The sequence below is a fragment of the Pyrgilauda ruficollis genome, unplaced genomic scaffold, assembly GCF_017590135.1.
Source record: "Pyrgilauda ruficollis isolate IOZ18807 unplaced genomic scaffold, ASM1759013v1 scaffold16, whole genome shotgun sequence".
Classification (NCBI taxonomy): Eukaryota; Metazoa; Chordata; class Aves; order Passeriformes; family Passeridae; genus Pyrgilauda; species Pyrgilauda ruficollis.
This window is the reverse complement of record NW_024514764.1, coordinates 1,854,223-1,872,314: the sequence shown is the minus strand read 5'-3', so window position 1 is coordinate 1,872,314 and position 18,092 is coordinate 1,854,223. Positions and strand designations below refer to the sequence as shown.

Genomic DNA, 18,092 nt, shown 5'->3' with positions numbered 1-18,092 from the left:
GATGGCTCAGAGATGGCAGGAGGCCACAGCATCTGTCACACTGCTCCCCATGTGCCCCACAGCCTTGTGACGTGGCCAGCAGCCCAGGAGGGACAGAGGGGTGCAGGGGGGTCTCACGATGTCTTGGAGTGGGATGGGGATGTGCAATCAGAGGGATTCTTGCAGTGCAGGACAGAGACTTGCAATTCAGGTTGGTGTTGTGCAGTGCAAGGGGTGTTCTCATAATGGGGAGGGTGCTGCAATGTTTAGGGGGTCTTGCAATGTGTGGGACCCTGCAATTCAAGGAGGGATCTTGTTTTACAGTGGGGGTCTTGCTATGTGTGTTTGGGATCCTTCAATTCGAGGGGCTCCTTCCTGAAGAGGCCTTTCCACGCTGAACTTGTGCTGGAGCAGGAGATTCTGCAACCTATGGATGCTCCTGAAATGCAGAGGAAGGTCCTGGGGGCTTCCACTTTATGGGGAGGTCTTACACTTCAAGGGGGCTCTTGCTGTGCCTGGAGCAGTCCTGCCATGGAGTGAGGACTGACATTGTGTGGGGCTCCTGAAATGCAGGGAGGGCTCTGCCATGCAGTGGGGACTCGGTGTCCCACAGTTCAAGGAGGCTCCTGAACTGCACGGATCCCGTCAGACACTGGGGGTCCCACAGCGAGGGAGGATCCCCCAGTCCAGGGGGGCTTTTGTCACGCAGGGCAGGGTCTCTGCATGGTGGGAGTCCCGCAGGAGCGGGCGGGGAAGATGTCCTGCGGCTCCAGGGGGCTGGCGGGGTCCTGCCCTGCCCGGGGCCCCGCGGCGGTGCGGGGGGCGGGCGGGGGTCGCGGCGGGGGCGGCCCCGGCGGGCGGGGGGTGCGGGGGGCGGTGCCGCTGCCCGGCGCTATAAAGGCGGCGGCGGCGGGGCGGGCGCGGCGGCGGCTCTCGGTGTCGTTCGCTCGGTGTCTGTCGGTCGCTCGGTGTCGGTCGGCGGCGGGGCAGGATGACGGCGAACGGGACGGCGGAGCCGGTGCAGATCCAGTTCGGGCTGATCAACTGCAGCAACCGGTACCTGACGGCGGAGGCGTTCGGCTTCAAGGTGAACGCCTCGGCCGCCAGCATGAAGAAGAAGCAGATCTGGACGCTGGAGCAGGACGGGGAGGACTCCAGCGCCGTGCTGCTCAAGAGCCACCTGGGCCGGTACCTGGCGGCCGACAAGGACGGGCGTGTGAGCTGCGACAGCGAGGAGCCGGGCCCCGACTGCCGGTTCCTGGTGCTGGCCCACGGCGACGGGCGGTGGTCGCTGCAGTCCGAGCCCCACCGCCGCTTCTTCGGCGGCACCGAGGACCGCCTCTCCTGCTTCGCCCCCGCCGTCTCTGCCGCCGAGAAGTGGAGCGTCCACCTGGCCATGCACCCCCAGGCCAACCTCTACAGCCTGGCCCGCAAGCGCTACGCGCACCTGGGGCCCCGCCGCGACGAGCTGGCCGTGGACCGCGACGTGCCCTGGGGCGTGGATGCGCTCATCACCCTGCTGTTCGTGGAGCAGCGGTACAGCCTGCAGAGCTGCGACCACCGCCTGCTCCGCAGCGACGGCCGCCTGGTCCCCGCCGCCGAGCCCGGCACCGCCTTCACGCTGGAATTCCGCTGCGGGAAGGTGGCATTTCGGGACGGGGAGGGCCGCTACCTGGCCCCCTCGGGGCCCAGCGGCACCCTCAAGGCGGGCAAGAGCGCCAAGGTGGGCAAGGACGAGCTCTTCGCCCTGGAGCAGAGCTGCCCGCAGGTCGTGCTGAGAGCCGGCAACGACAGGAATGTCTCCACCCGGCAAGGTACGAGGGGATGGGGGCTGCGGGTGGGGGGAACGGGACACTTCGGCTGTCCCAGGGCTGTAGCCGCCTCGGGGAGCGCTCCTGCATCCCTCGGGAATCGCCTGCCCCGAACAGCGCCCTGGATCCCTCCGGCATGGGCATCCATCGGGCATCGGCCGCCCCGAGCAACCCCCTGCATCCCTCCGGCATCACTTCCCCTGCATCACCTCGGAATCGCCACCTCGGAGTGCCCCCCCCCCAGCACTGCCCCCAGCCCCCAACATCCGCCGCCTTCCTCAGCTGCCCCCCCACAGAGTGCCCCCTGCATCCCTCTGCCATCGCCTCCGTCTTCCCCCCCGCTCAAACCCCTTCTCACACCCCTCCCCTGAAGCCACCATCTCCCCCGGGCACCCCCTGCACCCCTCAGCATGGCTGCCCGCGGTCCCTCCCCCAAAACCCCCATCACGATCCCCCCGCATCCCTCCCACCTCCCTTCCCCTTCCCCCTCCCGCATCCCTTCAGCATCGCCTGCCCGGGAGCCCCCATCCCCCCGGCACCCCCATCCCCGCAGCATCGCCTCTGCAGGGCGCCCGGGGGGGCAGGGGTGGCGAGGGGCCTGCCTTGGGATGGGGGGATGGACAGGGAAGGGGGCTGGGAGGGTGTGCATGGAGTCTTCCCTCGCCGTGAAGGAGGCAGGGCTGCATCCCTCGCCTTCCTTCCTTTGGGGCTCATTGTTCGCCCAACAAAGCCTCCTCCAATGTCCCCCTCGCCCGAGCACGGCTGAGCCGTTTGCCCAGCGGAGCAGGGAGGCTGCGAGTCCCCCCGGGGGGGCTCTGGTTGTCCCCAAGGGGGGCTGGAGTTCCCATGGGTGGGGGGCTGGGTAGCAGCGTTACATAAAGGGCTTTGCCAAAACTCCCGCATCCTGCATCCCCCCGCACAAAGGCCGCCGTCCCTCCTCACCCGCTGCACCGTCCCGACCCCTCCGCTCCCCGCCGGGGCCACGGTGCCACCCGCCTCGGGTGCCACCCGCCTCGGGCACCCGCTCACATTCGAGCTCCCCGGGCACGGGGCTGCCCGCGAGTGCCCACCGGGCATCGCAGCCCCGATGCCGGGCTCCGTGCTGGAGGACGGGGGGTCCCAGCTCTGCGGTACCGGGGGTCCCAGTGTGTGCCCTGGGGGTCCCGGGGCTCATCTCCGGCGTGCCGGGTCAGGCCGGTGCACGCCGCGTGTGGGATGGGTGCGAGCATGCAGCAAAGCCTGGAGGAGCAGCGGGGGAATTTTTTTGGTGTGTATATGTTGTATTTCAAGGTTGCTGCTTAAGCCTGATCCGTGCCTGGGCAGCTCCGTGCGGGGAGCTGCACGCTTTGCTCCCGTCCGAGGGCAAATCCCGCAAAGCAACCCATTAAAAATTAATAATAAAATCTGCCAAGATGGGCAGTGGGGATTGTTTTCCCAGGCACGGGGATTTGGGGGAGAGGAGGAGAGGATGGCGGGAGGATGGCGGGAGGCTGCCGCAGCGCCGTGGGGGAAGGGCTGCTGCAGCCCTTTGTCACCAGAGATGGGGAAACCAGATGTGGGGGGAGATGCGAGGGACGGAGCGGTGGCGGTGGGGGACCCCGTGGTGGCGGGAGACCCCATGGAGCGGGTGGGAATGCTGCTGGCCGACCCTCCGGCTTTGTCTGATTCGGGAGGGATGGGGGGAGCGGGAAGGGGGGGAACAAATCTCCCCAGCAACAGAGGGCCCTGGGCTGTGCCCGGCCCCTTTCCAAGCAAAATACAGCGGGAAGGGCCGCGCTGGGGCTGCACATCCTCGCTCCAGTCCGTTTTGGCTGGAGAAGCCGTTTCCACCCGGTTTATCCTTCCCGATGGCCGTGAAAGGCTGGGAGCCGCCGCTTTCTGGGGCTCATCCTCCTCCCATTGTGAAAGCGCCGTGTCCCAAAGGTTACCAAGGAGGCAGCAGAAGCAGCCGTCGGAGGAAGCCGTTTCAGACAGCCCTTTCCCCCGCCGAGCTGATAAGCGCCGTGCTGCTGGCAGACGCTCCCGTGGCCACTGGGGATGGGGGATGCGGGATGCGGGCCGGCAGTGACTGTAGCTCGGCACATCCTTGCGGGAAAAAGGAGCTTATTCCAGTGTGGAGTCTAGGAGGGAACAGGGATGGCGCGGCTGCCCCTGCTCTGCCCCACGGGAGGAGCAGGGATGGTCCACGGGGTTCTTCTGTGGTTCCCTTGGCTGGGATCCAGCTTTGGAACACTGTTGTCCCACCCGTGCCAAGTCAGCTCCCGGCCTGGCGTCTCCTCCCTGTCCCGGGGATGGCCGGTGCCAGCACCCCCTGCACACCGGGACCCACGACACAAACACACGCCGGGGCAGCAAGGGACGGGTGCCAGCCCTGCTCAGCTCCGGGCCAGGCGCTGGGGGCATCCCTGGCACCCCTGTCCTGCCTCCAGCCCCAGCAGGACAGGGTCCCCGGTTCCCTGAGAGTTCCCATCTCCCGTTTGCACCTCCGAGCCAGCAGCGAGCGGCTCCTCCCGCTCAATGGCTCCTTTCTAGCCCGGCTGCGGCAACAAAGGGCGCTTTGTGGGCGCGGGGTGCCGGGGCAGAGGCTGGCTCTGCTCCTCCCCGCCGCTCCCCTGCCACCCCCGGCCGGCCGAGCTGTGCCCTGCCCGCCGGGGGGAGAGGGTGGGCTGGCTCGGGAGGGAGGAATTCCAGGAAACGGGATCTGGGGAGGAGGGCGAGCGAGCCTGGACGTGCGGTGTTGGCGGTGGGGAGCTCTGCCCTGGGGCCGGGAGCCCTCCCGAGCAGGATTTTCCCCCCTCCGGTTCATCTCGGCAGGAAGATGCGGCTCCAGGGCAGGGGGCACGCAGGCTTGGGTGTAGATTTTCATCTGGAGATGCCAAGTGGCCTGTTGACACTTGGGGGATGCCACAAAGCCACAGGAAATCCACAGGGAAGGAGGGGTGGGTTTTTCAGGAAATTCGTGTTTCACCCCTACCCGTGACCCCCTTGCAGAGCTGCACCCTCAGCAGAGGAGCTGCTGGTTTCAGGAAATTCGTGTTTCACCCCTACCCGTGACCCCCTTGCAGAGGAGCTGCTGGTTCCCCGTGCTCCAGGCTGCTGGATTTAGACAAAAGCCTGTTTGGATTTCTGCAGGGGTGCAGTGTAAGCCCAGCTGAAGGGCAGGGAGGGGCAGGAGCAGTGTCTGGGCACGGGTGTGGGTGCAGCGCTGGGTGGAGGTGCCAGAGCCCACAGGGAGCCCAGACCCGACCTGTGCTGGGCACAGCATCCCAGTCCCACCCTGAAACCCCACCCTGGGGGCTCTGCAGGGTGCTGCTCCTGGATTGTGGAGCCATCCAGGCAACCTGGGCTGGGTGTTTTCAGCTATAAACTCTGGGGTTTTTGCAAGGAGAGCTGGGCGATGGGAAAGGTGCTCCTCCCCATGGAGCTCATCCCGCCGGCTCTCAGCAGCATCCCAGCACGGCTCACAGGAGACATTCTGTGTGAGCTGAGCACAGAGGGAAACTTTTCTCCCTGCCCTGAATGTCCCCACGCTGGGTCTGCAGTCCCCCATGGTGTGGAGGCCAACAGAGCTACAACAAAGTCTGCTCCTCCAGAGAGAGAAGCCCGACTCTGCAGGAGCTACAGGGAGGTGTGTGCCTGCTCTGGGATGGCACAGGGCTCTTGCTACACCCCCAGAGCCCCTGCTACACCCACAGTCCTGTCTGGAGAGCAGCGAGGGCTCCAGCATCACTCCTGCAGACCCACGAGCCTGGAGCCCTCGGCAGCCAAGGACGGGGGAGCCCTTTCCTGCTCCCTGAGCAGCCCAAGCCCAGGGACTCAGCCCTGGGGTGACAACATGCCTCAGCCTTGCCACCTCTGCCTTCTCCCCAGGATCCCTGCTGCACACAGAGCCCAAGGACATCCCACACCAGGAATTTTGGGGTGTGCAGGCGTACCTGCCCCCCTCCCAAAGAGCCTCCGTGTGCTCGCCCCTCTCCTGCCTCCAGCTGTAATTAGCAGCTTCATCAAGGTCAGGAAGAGCAGCCCAGCTCCAGACTGTAAATTTACCAGGAGCATTAATTAATCCGTGATTGCAGTGGGAGTGGCCCTGGGCTGCCACAGCAGGGGGGTGGCCGTGGGGACAGCCTGTCCTCCCCACGGGGACACGGGGACATCTCTGAGGGAGCCACCATGGCCCTGCAGCCTCACACACAGCCCGTGCTTCCTGCAGTCCCCCCAAATCTCCCACTCCAGCTCAGTTCCAGCCCTCTGAAGCCTCCCCCAGCCCCAGCCGCATTCCTTTGTGCTGAGTCGCTGTAACCCAACCCCACGCTGCTTTTGGGGAGGGGGCTGTGGGAGACCCTCCTGCTGCCAGCTCCTTCCAGGCAGTGGGGAAAGCCAAAGCTCTGTGCAAGGAGTGTGGAAAATGGGCTGGCAGAGAGGTGGGGGAGGCTGGTGTGTGCCCTGTGCTCCGTGCCGGGGGGCTCTGGGGAGAGGGAGCAGTGTTTGGAGGCTCCTGGCACTCCCTGTCCTGTCTCCAGCCTGTCCAGTCCTGCTCTGTGGCACACAGCATCCCCTGGCTCTGCCCAGCCTGCTCCCTGCAGGTCACTGAGTTCTTCCCAGAAAAGTCAGCGAGGGGAAGCACCACTCCCACTCCTCCCCCCCAAACCACAGGGACCCACAGCTCTCACAAGTTTGGGGGGCCCAGGGGTGCTGCCAGCCTCGAGGGATGGGCTGTGTCCCCCAAGGTCACCTCCCCACAGCCAGACCTCTCTGTGAGCCCCTGCAGAGCCCCTCTCTCTCTGTTTTACAGCCCTGGACTGGGGCTGGAGCTGCCTGACGCCGAGATGCAAAATCAAAACCAAATGTTCCCACAACCACGGGCTCAGCCCCCGGCAGTGCTGGCAGGAGGCGACTGTGGGATGGCTCTGGGAGCCAGGGACGTGGCCAGTGGGGCTGGGCTGGTGGCCACCAGCACCCACTGCCCCCTGCCTTGCCCAAATACCCTGGGGAGCACCAGGGTGGCTGCGTGTCCGTCAGGAGAGACACGGAGTCAGAATGGTTGGGTTGGGCTGGGAGAGATCGTGGGCAGGGACCCCTTCCACCAGACTGGGCTGTTCCCACCTTGACACTGAGCACTTCCAGGGATGGGAGCTGCAAAAGGTGCTGGAGGGTGCCTGGTGAGAGGGGGAAGCTGTGAGCAGGTGGCAGCTGTAGGCCTGTTGGGATGTGGGAGATAAGATTATGGCCGACAAAGTGGAGCCTTCAAAGCCTGATCCCTTTGGGAACAAAGCCTGATCCCTTTGGGAGCAGAGCCTGATCCCTTTGGGAACAAAGCCTGATCCCTTTGGGAGCAGAGCCTGATCCCTTTGGGAAAGGTGGGTGATGGATATGCAAAGCAGAGGCTGCTCCTGGGCGTTGGATGGGGCCTGACTGGAGACTGGGACAGGTGATGTGGAGCCCCAGGAGCTGTGTCTGCAGGACAGCTGTGTGCAGCTGCTGGGATCTCCTGGTGGCTTCCCAGAGCAGTGGGGCCACCAAGACTGCAGCCCCTGGAGCCCTTCCAGGGACTGTGCACAGCACTAGAAATCCCAGCAGCCCAGAAACATCATGGAGGTGTGAGAGGCTGAACTCGTGGCCAGCCCCCAGCTCCCTCAGCTGCTCCTCAGGACACTTGTGCTGCAGACCCTTCCCCAGCTCCATTTCCCTTCTCTGGACATGCTCCAGCACCTCCATGTCAACTTTAGTGAGAGGACCAGAACTAGACAGAATGTGCACTTGAACCCTTTGTGCAGCAGCGAGGGATGCAGGTGTGTTAGGCCCTGGAAAATTCATCCAGCTCCACTAAACTCCCATTTCACTAAGCTCAGTAGTGGGGCTGAGCTCTGCACCCCAGCTCCCTCCCAAAGCCCAGCACAGAGCTCGGCATTGGCTTTGGCTACAGCTTGTGGCTTGCATCCCCAAAGTGTTTTTAGGCTGAAATCCACCAAGCTGGAGAGCTCTGGAGCAGTTTTGGCCCCGCTGGCCCTGACTAAGCAGGTTTGCTCAGGCTCGGAGGATGCACACGTGGCTGGCGGTGGCCCAGGGCTGTGGCTGGTTGCCCCAGGACCAGTTGCATCCACCTCTGCATGGAAATGCTGGCTCTGGCCCCTTGGGCACAGGGATGGGCCATCCTGGCTGCGGAGCTGGGGACAGGCTGGTGCTGCTGATGCTGGAGAGTCGGAAAGGCTTGGCTGCCCTCGGGCTCTCCTGAGCCTCCTGTCCCTGCACACCTCAGTGCCCCAGTGGGATGTGACAGTTGTGGATGAAAAACGTTGTCATGGTCCTTAAACACGCCATGAGCTGGGATTCATGGGTGCTGCAGTGGCCTCTGCTAATGGGCTGAGAAACCTGGCTGTCACCTTTGGGAAAAACTGCAGCCCTTTTCCTTATAAAACATCTACGTTGGTCTTTGCTTCACTGTGATGGAGCTGCTGGGTCAGGAGAGGAAGCTCATGGCCGCCCACCCCTCATTTAAGACCTTAACATCAAATAACCAAATGAGAACCTGGATTTGAACCCCAAATGCCAGAGGGGAGGTCTGTGTGAGGGATTTGGGAGCCACCAAAGCTCACCCAGGGAGCAGGAGCCCCTCTCAGCTGGGTTTCCTGGGCTGCCCTGCACCTGGACCTGCTGGAGGGGGGTTGTGGTCCCACCCCCCAAATCCGTCTGTCTCTGGTCTGTAGGGATGGACCTTTCAGCCAACCAGGATGAGGAGGGTGACCAGGAGACCTACCAGCTGGAGATCAACAAGGACACCAAGAAATGCGCCTTCCGCACCTACACCGGGAAGTACTGGACCCTCACCTCCAACGGGGGCATCCAGTCCACAGCCTCCACAAAGTGAGTCCCCTGCCCCCGCAGCTCAGGGCGGTGCCCGGGCTTCAGAGCACCCTCTGCACCTCCCAGGGGAATTCTAGGGGGATTTTCCAGCTTGGGTGCTCATCCCAAATGCTTCCCAGCAGAGGCAGTGCATTTTGGGAAAGCCAGGGATGGGTCGGGGCTTGCCGCCCACGATGCTCTGCGAGTCCCTGGGGCCGCATAATCCTTCCTGGCTGGCTGGGGCTGTCGAAATGTTTGCCCTGCAGTTCAACCCTGAGAGCCAGGCGGAAAGCCCAGAAGTGCCTTTGGCTGCCTGCCTGCCTCCTGCCCCCGGGCCCAGGGCTTCCCAGCGGGACGGCCACCACAACACAGCTCATCCTGCAAAAACAGATCGAACCAGGCTCTCCTGATCCAACCACAGCCCTTTCCAAGCCAGCAGGGTGGCAGTGGCAGGGTCCCCCTCCATCACACCCCCCTGAGTGTCCTCTGTGCCCCACAGGAACGCGAGCTGCTACTTCGACATCGAGTGGTGCGACAAACGCATCACCCTGAAAGCTGCCAACGGCAAGTACGTGACCGCAAAGAAGAACGGGCAGCTGGCAGCCTCCATGGAGACAGCAGGTAAGGGACCCTTGGGGACCCCACACTGGGGCAGCAGGGGATGAAAAAAGTCCCCCCAGAGCCAGGCTCTTCTTCCAAGTGATGCTCAGGCAATAAGTTCTCTTAGCGGCTGTTCGACGTGCTGGGAGATGGGGTGGGTGAGAAATGGGTGAGGGCACAGCCCTTGCTCCTCACCGCTGCCTGCCAGCTTTGGGGTCTGGCTCTGTGCCCCCCTGGCTGCTCTCACAGCCCCTGTCCCCTCGGCGCAGGCGAGACGGAGCACTTTGTGATGAAGCTGATCAACAGGCCCATCATCGTGCTGCGCGGCGAGCACGGCTTCATCGGCTGCCGCAAGGTCACCGGCACCCTGGACTCCAACCGCTCCTCCTACGACGTCTTCCAGCTGGAGTTCAACGACGGTGCCTACAACATCAAGGGTGAGTCCGAGGGGAGCTGGGGCCGGGGGGCCGTGACCTTTGGGGTCCCCGTGGTGGCTCACGGGGCCACCGTGTCCCCTCTCGTGCAGATACCACTGGGAAGTACTGGATGGTGGGGAATGAGTCGTCCGTCACCAGCAGCAGCGACACCCCCGTGGACTTCTTTTTTGAGTTCTGCGACTATAACAAAGTGGCCATCAAAATCAATGGCAAATACCTGAAGGGCGACCACGCCGGGGTGCTCAAGGCATCGGCTGACACCATCGACGCCTCCACCCTCTGGGAATATTAATGCACTTTAGGGTACCTCCCGTTGCCAACTTCTTTTTCCCTTCCTGTCCTCTTTTCCTTTGGGTTCTGTTTCTCCTCTCTGTAACAGGATTTTCAGACTGGCTTGCCCTTCCCTCCTGCCATAGAGTTGGTGCGTTATGTGGGAGGTGGGTCTCCATAAATCCCTGTAAGAACTGGAAAAATGGTGGGGCTGCCTGCCTATAGCTTTGTAGAGGGGTCTGTCTCTATCCCCCCATCCCTGCCTCCCTCCAGGTTTGCTGGGCTTGGAAATGGCCGTATCCCCCTCCTGGCCCTGAGCATCACCTTAGGTAGTAGATTTTCCTCTCCTCAATTAAAAAAAGGGAATAAGATCACCTCTGTGCTCGCTTCTGCCATATCAGCACGGGCACAGCCTCAGACTGTGCTGCCAGTGTCCCCTGGAGCATCCATCCTGTCCTGCCCTGCTCCAGTCAGGGGTGGGGCGATGGTGCTGGGCTCAGCTGGCTCAGCTGGCTGGTCCCAGCAGCTTCTCTCCCCTCCTGGATTGTGGGGCAGGTTCATCCCCAGCTGAGCTGTAAGAGGTGACCTTACATATCACAGCATCCCTGGGGATGGGGCTGGCACGTGCCAGCACATCCCTGTGGAAGGGCCAGCAAGCTGCCCCTCCCCAAACACCTGGAAATGATTCTTTAGGGTGATCCTGTCTGGAAAGCCTCAGCCTTTCATCTCATGGAGCCCCGTGCTCCTCCTGTCCCTCCCACCCCTCCTTGTGCTTCTGGCTCTGGAGGAGCATCCCAGACCCTGATGGTGGGTCCAGCCTGCCCCGAGGCTGGTCCTGCTGCTGTGCCTGGAGAGGGGGGCGTGGGGGACACAGAGCCAGCCCGTGCCAGGGTGGGGCTTCATCCAGCCCATCTCCAGTGGGCTTTGGTCCCGGCAGGAGCCGGGCTGGCCAATGTGATCTCCCCGGGGCAGTGGCTGGAAGCATAGACTGCAGATTTTGGTTTACAGAATAGAAAAGTTCCTTAGCAAACTTTGCACAGTGGTATTTGCTCAGTACCTTTGATGTTGTTTTTTTCTCTCTCATAAAATACTGGAACAGTGAAGCGAATCACTGAACACCTAATGCTGAATTAGGAAGCGCCCGCTCCCGTGGGCACCCCGAGGGGGCAGCTCCTGGTCCCACCACCCCAGGGCACCTGGGCTGGGCTCTCATGAATCTCAACCCGACTGGAAAAGGAAAAAAGAAAAAAAAAAGACCAAAACAGTATTTTTGTTAGTCTCTATTTATATATACTCTCCATGGCACTGTGTGACCAGCTGTTGTCTGTACTAGGTCTGCATTAGAGTTTAACGCTGTCTGTAAGGGTGATGCTGCGTGTTCCTGAGGGTGTTGAAAGGCACTTTATCCTTTGGGGCCTTCCCAGGGCCGGCATCTGCTCCCTACAAACACACCAAGGAGCCTTTTCCCGCGTGGGCCCCCTCTGGAGAGGGGGCGTGCTGGTCCCACCCCACACCAAGGGTGCTCTCGGCATCGCTGCCGTGCCAAACCAGGGCCGGTCCCTACTGCCGGAGGCCAGGCAGGGGCTCGTCAGCCTTAAAGCCATGAGGAGGGACTCCCCTCCACAGGAGCTTGGTGCTAAATTCAGCTGGGAGAGCGAGTGGCTGCCCCCAGGCAGGGGGACAGCTCTGGGCCGGGGTCCCTGGCGGGCGCAGGGGATCCCGGCCGGGGACTCTACCTCGGCTCTGCGCTCACATCCAGGGGCTGCCCGCGCCCCCCGCGTCCCCCAGGGACCACTGCCCCTCCAAGGAGCGAGTGTCTTGAAGCCCTGTGTGACCCCGTGACTTGACACACGCTCTCGCTGGCCTTCACCCCCTCCCCGTGTCGCCCCCTCCCCGTCCCCGTCACGCTCCCACCCGTGTCGTTCCTGCTCCGGCTTCTCCCGTGTGACACTAGGTCAAACATCTCTCCTGTTTCCTCTTACTGGGTGTCGTGACTCTCTGGAAACATCTCACTCTGAAAATTTAAGTTTTGGATTTGTTTCGTTTTTTTTTTATTATTATTATTTTTTTTTTGTAAGTGCCATTTGTATAACTTAAAAAAAATAGCTTCAAATGGAGAAAGATGAATTAAAAAATAAAACCTGCATTCGGATTCAACTTGGTGTGTGGTCTGTTGGGGCTGGCAAGAGCTTGAGTGTGGAGATTTGGGGTGGTGGAGCCTTTGTCTGCCTGAAGCTGAGCTGGTTCTAGAGAGTTCTAGAGGAGACGGTGGGGAGGGAATGGTGGCTAAGAGGCTCCGAAGAGGTGTAAAGCCAAAATCAGCTGGAGATGCTCAGAGCAGCCTGAAGCCACTGAGCCCAGGGACATCTGGGGATGGGTGACCCATGGATGGGTCAGCACCACCTCATCTGCAAACCAGCTCTGCTGCCCTCGCAGCCAGGAGCAAAGCTGTGCCCCCACAGAGCTTTTTCTCTTGATTCAGGTGTTTCACCTCCATGGGATGGCCCAGATGGGAGGGAAGAGCACTGGGATGGGGGGTTTGGGTGTGTGGTTGGGTGGGGGTCAGCAACCAGCCTCCTTTACTCAGGGATGTGGAAAAGGACAAGGACTAAAGAGGGAAGGGAGCCCAGCCCAACCCACGTCCTTGCAAAGGAGCCAGGATGTGCCCCCAGCCCTCCCAAGACAGCTGAAAGCAGCCCTGAAACTCAACCAACAGCACCTCCTGCACCCAGAGCTCCCCTGCCGTCACCAGCACAGCCCGGCTGGGCCCCCACGGGCTCCTGTTTGCCTTGGAAAATGTAAAGCTGATTGGAAAAAGCAAAGTTTGGGATGGGGGGCTGGCTAGGCACACTTCCCAGGGGGACAGGGGGATGGCATTGCCCAGAGGGACCCTCACCATCAGACTGGGGGGGGAGTGAGCAAAGGAAGGAAGGAAGGATGTGCAGTCCTGACCATAAACAGGGAGCAATCAGGGCAGTGCAGGAAATGCTGAGCAGCTCTGATGGCCACACTCAGCCTCAGTGTGACATCTGTGTGTGCACAGAGCTGGCTGTGACACCAGACTGTGACACCCAGCCAGGGCAGCTCTGCCAGGGGTGCCCACCCGGGGCAGGGGCTCTGGAGCTGCAGGAAGGACTCTCCCCCTTCCCCTCTCCCCAGCTGCCAGCACACATTTCCTTTTTTCCCCTCAAGGCTGGATTCTGCATTTACCATCACCACTCCAGCAAGAGGGGAAATCCCCTAAGCCTTCCCCCCTCATCCTGGTTTCCATTTAAAGGAGGGACTGGAAACCATTTTCTATCCCATCCAGTTTTTCCCTGGGAGCACATGGAACAGGTTAAGCTGTTCCAGGAGGGTCAGTTGGGGTTTTGCCTTGCAACCTGGGGAGTTTCCACTGGCACAGGCTGGGATCTGGCCCCACTCCCTGGCATTGTCCCAGCACAGGCTGGCACAGGCAGGATGGGAGGACAAGGTCACGGCTGTAAAAAAAGCACACAGGTGAAAAGCCAGAGTGCACAAATTTATTTACAAAAATTCAAATTACAATATAATACAGGAACTTTTTACACACAGAATATTAGAACTGTTTACTACCAGAATGTACAGAAAAATATTTTTTGTTTTTTTCTCCTTTTTTTTTTTTTAATAAACCACCTATTTATTTTCAGCTATTGTTATACAAAGTTGCAGAACATGCACATCTTTACAGGTCTTTTTTTCTTTTAATACAACGTTTTGCTAAGTGCAAATACTAAGTTTCTCTCTCCACCTTTAAGGCAAGTAAATGGGACACTGCAATTAGCTGTAAGAAGTACCTGTTATGGGATCAGCCTGGACACAGCAACCTCCTTGTTGCCTTCAAAACCTTGAAACAAGTGGTTCCAAAGACTGTGGGACAGGAGGGAAAGTGGGATGCAGGAGTTGGAAACCAGGTCAAGGCTGGATTTGGTGGCTCAGTAAGTTTTGGGCTTTTTCTCTCATTTTTTAAATAATCAACAGAGATTCAGAAACAACTTGAGATCTTCTGGGTTAGAGGGGAGAAGCAGCCACGTGCTTGGGCTGCAAGTTTTTGGTGCAGTGGGTGTTTCCTTGGGGAGAGGGGCAGTGCTGGGTGTGCTGGGCACGGTGTAGCTGCACATCACAGACCAGGCACTGATTTATCCTCCCTTGGACACCAACAAGCCCTTGGCTTTGGCAGGGGGCCCAGGGACCCCTCCCTTCCCTCTGTACCCTCCAGGACCACGACAGCTGTGCCAGGGCAGCAGTGACCCCGATGGATCACGGCCACCAACCTCCCTGTGCCACCTCTGCTGAGCCTTCTCCAGCCCCTCTGCTCCACATCCACACTTCCCTCTGCCAAGGCTCAGTTCTCCATGCCCACACATCCTTGCACATGCACCAAAAGGTGGGACTGGACCACCATTTTTTGCTGGATGACCATCCTATTTCCATCTTAGTTTGGGGCCACTGCCTGATCCTTCCTGCACCCACCAGGAAGGGCAAATGCCTTGGAGAGCCTGGAGGGCTCATGCAAACCAGCCCTTGAGCCCATAAAACCTCAGCTATGGAACAAACAGGATTCTCTTTCCATGAGGAAAGCCACCACTGCTTCTCCTGACCTGGGTTTGTTTCCTCAGCAGCTGCTGTGACAGAGCTCTCCCTCCCCAAGTCCAACAGGATTCAGGCTCCTGGCTGCTGCAGGAATCAGTCAGTGCAAGGCAGGATTTAAACCTGGTCAAAGCCCAGCTGAGCAGCAAGTGATAGAGCTCCTGCAGCCCCCACACCCCTGCCAGAAATAAACTAATTCAAAATAGAAAATTCCAGCAGCAAGGGAACAGCAGGTGGTTATTAATGCTAGAGAGGCCACGGCACGGAGGAGCCAGAGAGCTCCACAGGGAATGTTCAACCCACAGGCAACGGGAAAACCACTCAGCTCCAAAAGGCAGGGGAGTCCTCCAGTCTGGGAGACCTTCCTGGGGAGAACAGTCCCCAAATGCTGCCCCAGGCCCCTGTCCAGGAGCATCCCACTGACACCCTGTGCCCCCGCACACCCGAGGGGATCCGGGGTCCCGGGTGCTGCACGTGGGGCTTTGGCAGAAGCTGTGAGGTGGAGACAGGGAATTTTACCTGAAAAAACAAAGAAACCCACAAAACACCTGGATGCTGAAATACAGGGGGGGAATGACAGGAGGGGAAATGCACCCAGAGAGTTCCCAGCAGGACAGAACAGGATGAAGGCCAGAACAAAACGTTTGGAGAACAACAGCACAAATGGGCTGCTAAAAGCCAGCCCAACATTCCTGGGAAGAGGGTTTTTTTTCCACTCCAACCATTTTCTCTTCTAGATGGGGCCTGTACCAGACAGCACAGCCAAGGGATGTGGAGAAAGGGCTTCGTGCCACCCTCCTCCCACAGCCCAGCACTGCACCCCCCACTTCTCACAAGAAGTTCTGCTTTTCCCTCACTTTCTAAGCCCAGCAACACTCAGGTTTTAACTTTTAACACACTTTTCCAAAGCCAATTAAGCTGACACAGACATTTTCATGAGTTATTTGGTGCTAAGGAAGCAGCCAGCTTCCTGCAGCATGAGGCTCCAGCTGCCCATTGGGTTGTGAGGGTTTGGGTACAGAGCCTCCCAACTCATGGCAGCTACAGGGAACATTCCCAGTTTTCCTACCACAGGACACATGACTGCCTACAAGTCTATCTGGGTGTCTCCCAGGCAGTTTTTGTAATAAAGGGCACAGCTTTGGCTCCAGGTGGTTCCACAGCTGCCTGAGCACTGCTGCCAGAAGCTGGGGGAGGTTTGGGATGCCAGATGAGAACAGCAAAGCAAAGGCCACATTTCAGAAGCTGAGGGGCACACACCTCTGGGGGGAAAAACTGAGCCCTTCAAAGGGGGCAAGTTCAGTCCAGCCAAAGATTTGGGTGCCCAAATCTCCTGCCACTTCCTAACAACCCCAAACAGATTATGGCTGTGGGCTTCCTACCGAGACCTGAGCAGTGGGACAGCTGCTGCAGCCCCTCGCTCTGCTTGGACAGTGAGGAACACTGAAAATGCTACATTGACTTGCTTTTGAGCAATTCATTTCTGCTGGGAGGTGCCAGCAGGATACAGGGATGCTGGAGGACACAAGAACCCCAGCCCTGAGCCTCACCACAGGCAGGAGGCTGGGGCAGCTGCCTCCTGTCACCTCACTCCTGAAGGCCTTATGCTTACTCGGATGCCAAGTGTCTCCTCCCTTCCTCCAAGACTCACTTTGCTGCTCTGGCCAGCAGGAAGGCAGGATTTTTGGAAATTCCCCAAGGAACAGCTGTATCCCTGTGCTCTACGAAGTCTCCCTCTTCCTCCCAACAGCTGCCTGAACAGGCTTTGTCAAAACAAAACATCTGGATGCCCAGCTCAGAGGGGAACTCCACCCCTGGGAAATGTAGCACCAAACCCTGTTGCAGCACAGGTTGAAATGTTGGATTGCAAAGGTTTGGAGAAGCCCTAGAGAGAGGGTGCAGCACAGGGACACGGATCCCCTGGCTGCTGGCTAAACCCCAGAGAGGCTGGAGCGGGGAGGGGGTGACATTAGGGGGTGGCTTTGCCCCGTGGTGACAGGTCAGAAGCGGTGCCGGGGCTGGGGGCCAAAGTGCATAGGCAGGTTGTGCTCCAGCTGCACGTTGATCTGGGGAAAGTCAAAGTTCACCCTCATGTTGGGCAGGGGGGGCACGTAGGGAGCGGGGATGGGGCCGATGTTGAGGGGGATGTTGTTGTACATGGGGCGCACGGGGGGCAGGGGGAACGGGGGGTGCACGAAGGGGTACGGGGGCATCCGGGGCTGGTGGAAGTTCTGAGGAACCGGCCTGGGGATGACCTCGATCCTCTGTATTTTCTCCACGGGTTTCTCCACGGGAGGCCCGATGCGCTTGAAGCTGTTCTCTGCACGGGGAGGAGAGCAAAGGGCAGTCACCCCAAGGGCTGACACTGCCAGCAGCAGCCCCCAGGCCAGGCACATCCCACAGCACCACTGCTGGCCCCTTGCTCCAGGAGCTCGGCTCCTTTCACCAACACCACCCCACAAAGGGGGAACATTTCCTGCTGTGGGATGTGGGGCGGCCCCTGTGCCCCCCAACACCACAGCTCAGAGGTTTTGCTGCCCCTCAGCTACTTTGCCAAGCACAGACACCCACAACACCACGAGAGCTGGACACAAATCTTGCTCACAATCCCAGCAAAAGTTACAGAGCAGCTCCCAGGAGGGACAGAACCCAGTGCAGGCCCACAGACCCATCAGTAGCTGGGAAGCCTGTGCTGTCCATCATCCATCCTCAGTCTGATCCCAACAGTGACTTACCCCCATTCTTCTTCCTTTGCTCCTCTTCTGCCTCCTTCTGAATCTCATGAATTATCTTCTCATCATCTTCCTAGAAATCAAGGAATACCAAGAATCAGTGGGACAATTCATGCTGCAGCAGCTTTCTGTTCTCTCAGTGCTGCTTTTCTTTTCAGCACATTTTCACAGGGAAAACCAAAAAAGATTGATTTGGCTGAATTGTCCTCGTTTGGGGCTGGCCTAGATTTACCCAAAAGCAAGGCTGTGATGGGAGAACTGCAGCAGCACAAATAACCTGCACTCTATCGAGTATGCCTGAGATGCTTGGATCAGCTTTCCAGGGAGATCTGCACTAAAATTCATTGACTTGATGGAAACCAGAGAACTGCGACCCAGCTCCACCCCTCTGAAGAGCTGTTAATCTTTTTAATGGCAATAGTCTATTAAATATTTACATTATCCTAGCACTTGTAGAGTTTTTGGCCCAACAGCTGGAATTAACACAACTTAAATCCTGGCTCTAGTAGCTAAATGGTGCCATTTAGATCTTATCTGTAACTCTGAGAAGGGCATAAATCGAAATATGTTTCTTTAATGTCTGTCTAGAGGTTACAGCAAGAATATTCAGGGCTGCTGCTCACTGAGAAGACAAGAACAAGTCAGAAATGGAATTTGTCCTGCTGCCTCTCATCACCTTCAGCTCTCTTAACCCAAAGGAGCATCAGTGAGATCCAACGATGCAATGAAGCCTCAGGTGAGTTTCTGCGTGTCTGTGGGCATGAAACCAAACCTGGAGATTTCAGGGAGAGCAGCCAAACCTCCAGGACAGTGTT

The 18,092-nt window shown here is 59.4% G+C and overlaps 2 protein-coding genes across 6 annotated transcripts in view; one reads left to right on the top strand and one right to left on the bottom strand.

Moving 5' to 3' along the window:
- Window positions 1-910: 910 nt before the first annotated feature.
- On the top strand, window positions 911-12,011 carry FSCN1 (fascin actin-bundling protein 1). Its single transcript, XM_041462810.1, has 5 exons — window positions 911-1,793; window positions 8,495-8,651; window positions 9,130-9,251; window positions 9,500-9,667; window positions 9,757-12,011. Exons 1-5 carry the CDS (start codon window positions 971-973, stop codon window positions 9,957-9,959), a joined length of 1,473 nt encoding a protein of 490 aa, XP_041318744.1. The 5' UTR covers window positions 911-970; the 3' UTR covers window positions 9,960-12,011.
- A 1,433-nt stretch (window positions 12,012-13,444) lies between these two features.
- The window catches only part of RNF216 (ring finger protein 216), a 76,514-nt gene continuing 71,866 nt past the window's right edge, over window positions 13,445-18,092 (bottom strand). For all 5 annotated transcript variants that reach the window (XM_041462590.1, XM_041462591.1, XM_041462588.1 and 2 more), the window contains 2 exons: window positions 17,281-17,350; window positions 13,445-16,865 (listed from right to left, as the gene is read on the bottom strand). In XM_041462590.1, coding sequence (XP_041318524.1) covers window positions 16,546-16,865; window positions 17,281-17,350 — 390 coding nt within the window. In that variant the 3' untranslated portion in view covers window positions 13,445-16,545. The remainder of the gene's footprint in view (window positions 16,866-17,280; window positions 17,351-18,092) is intronic.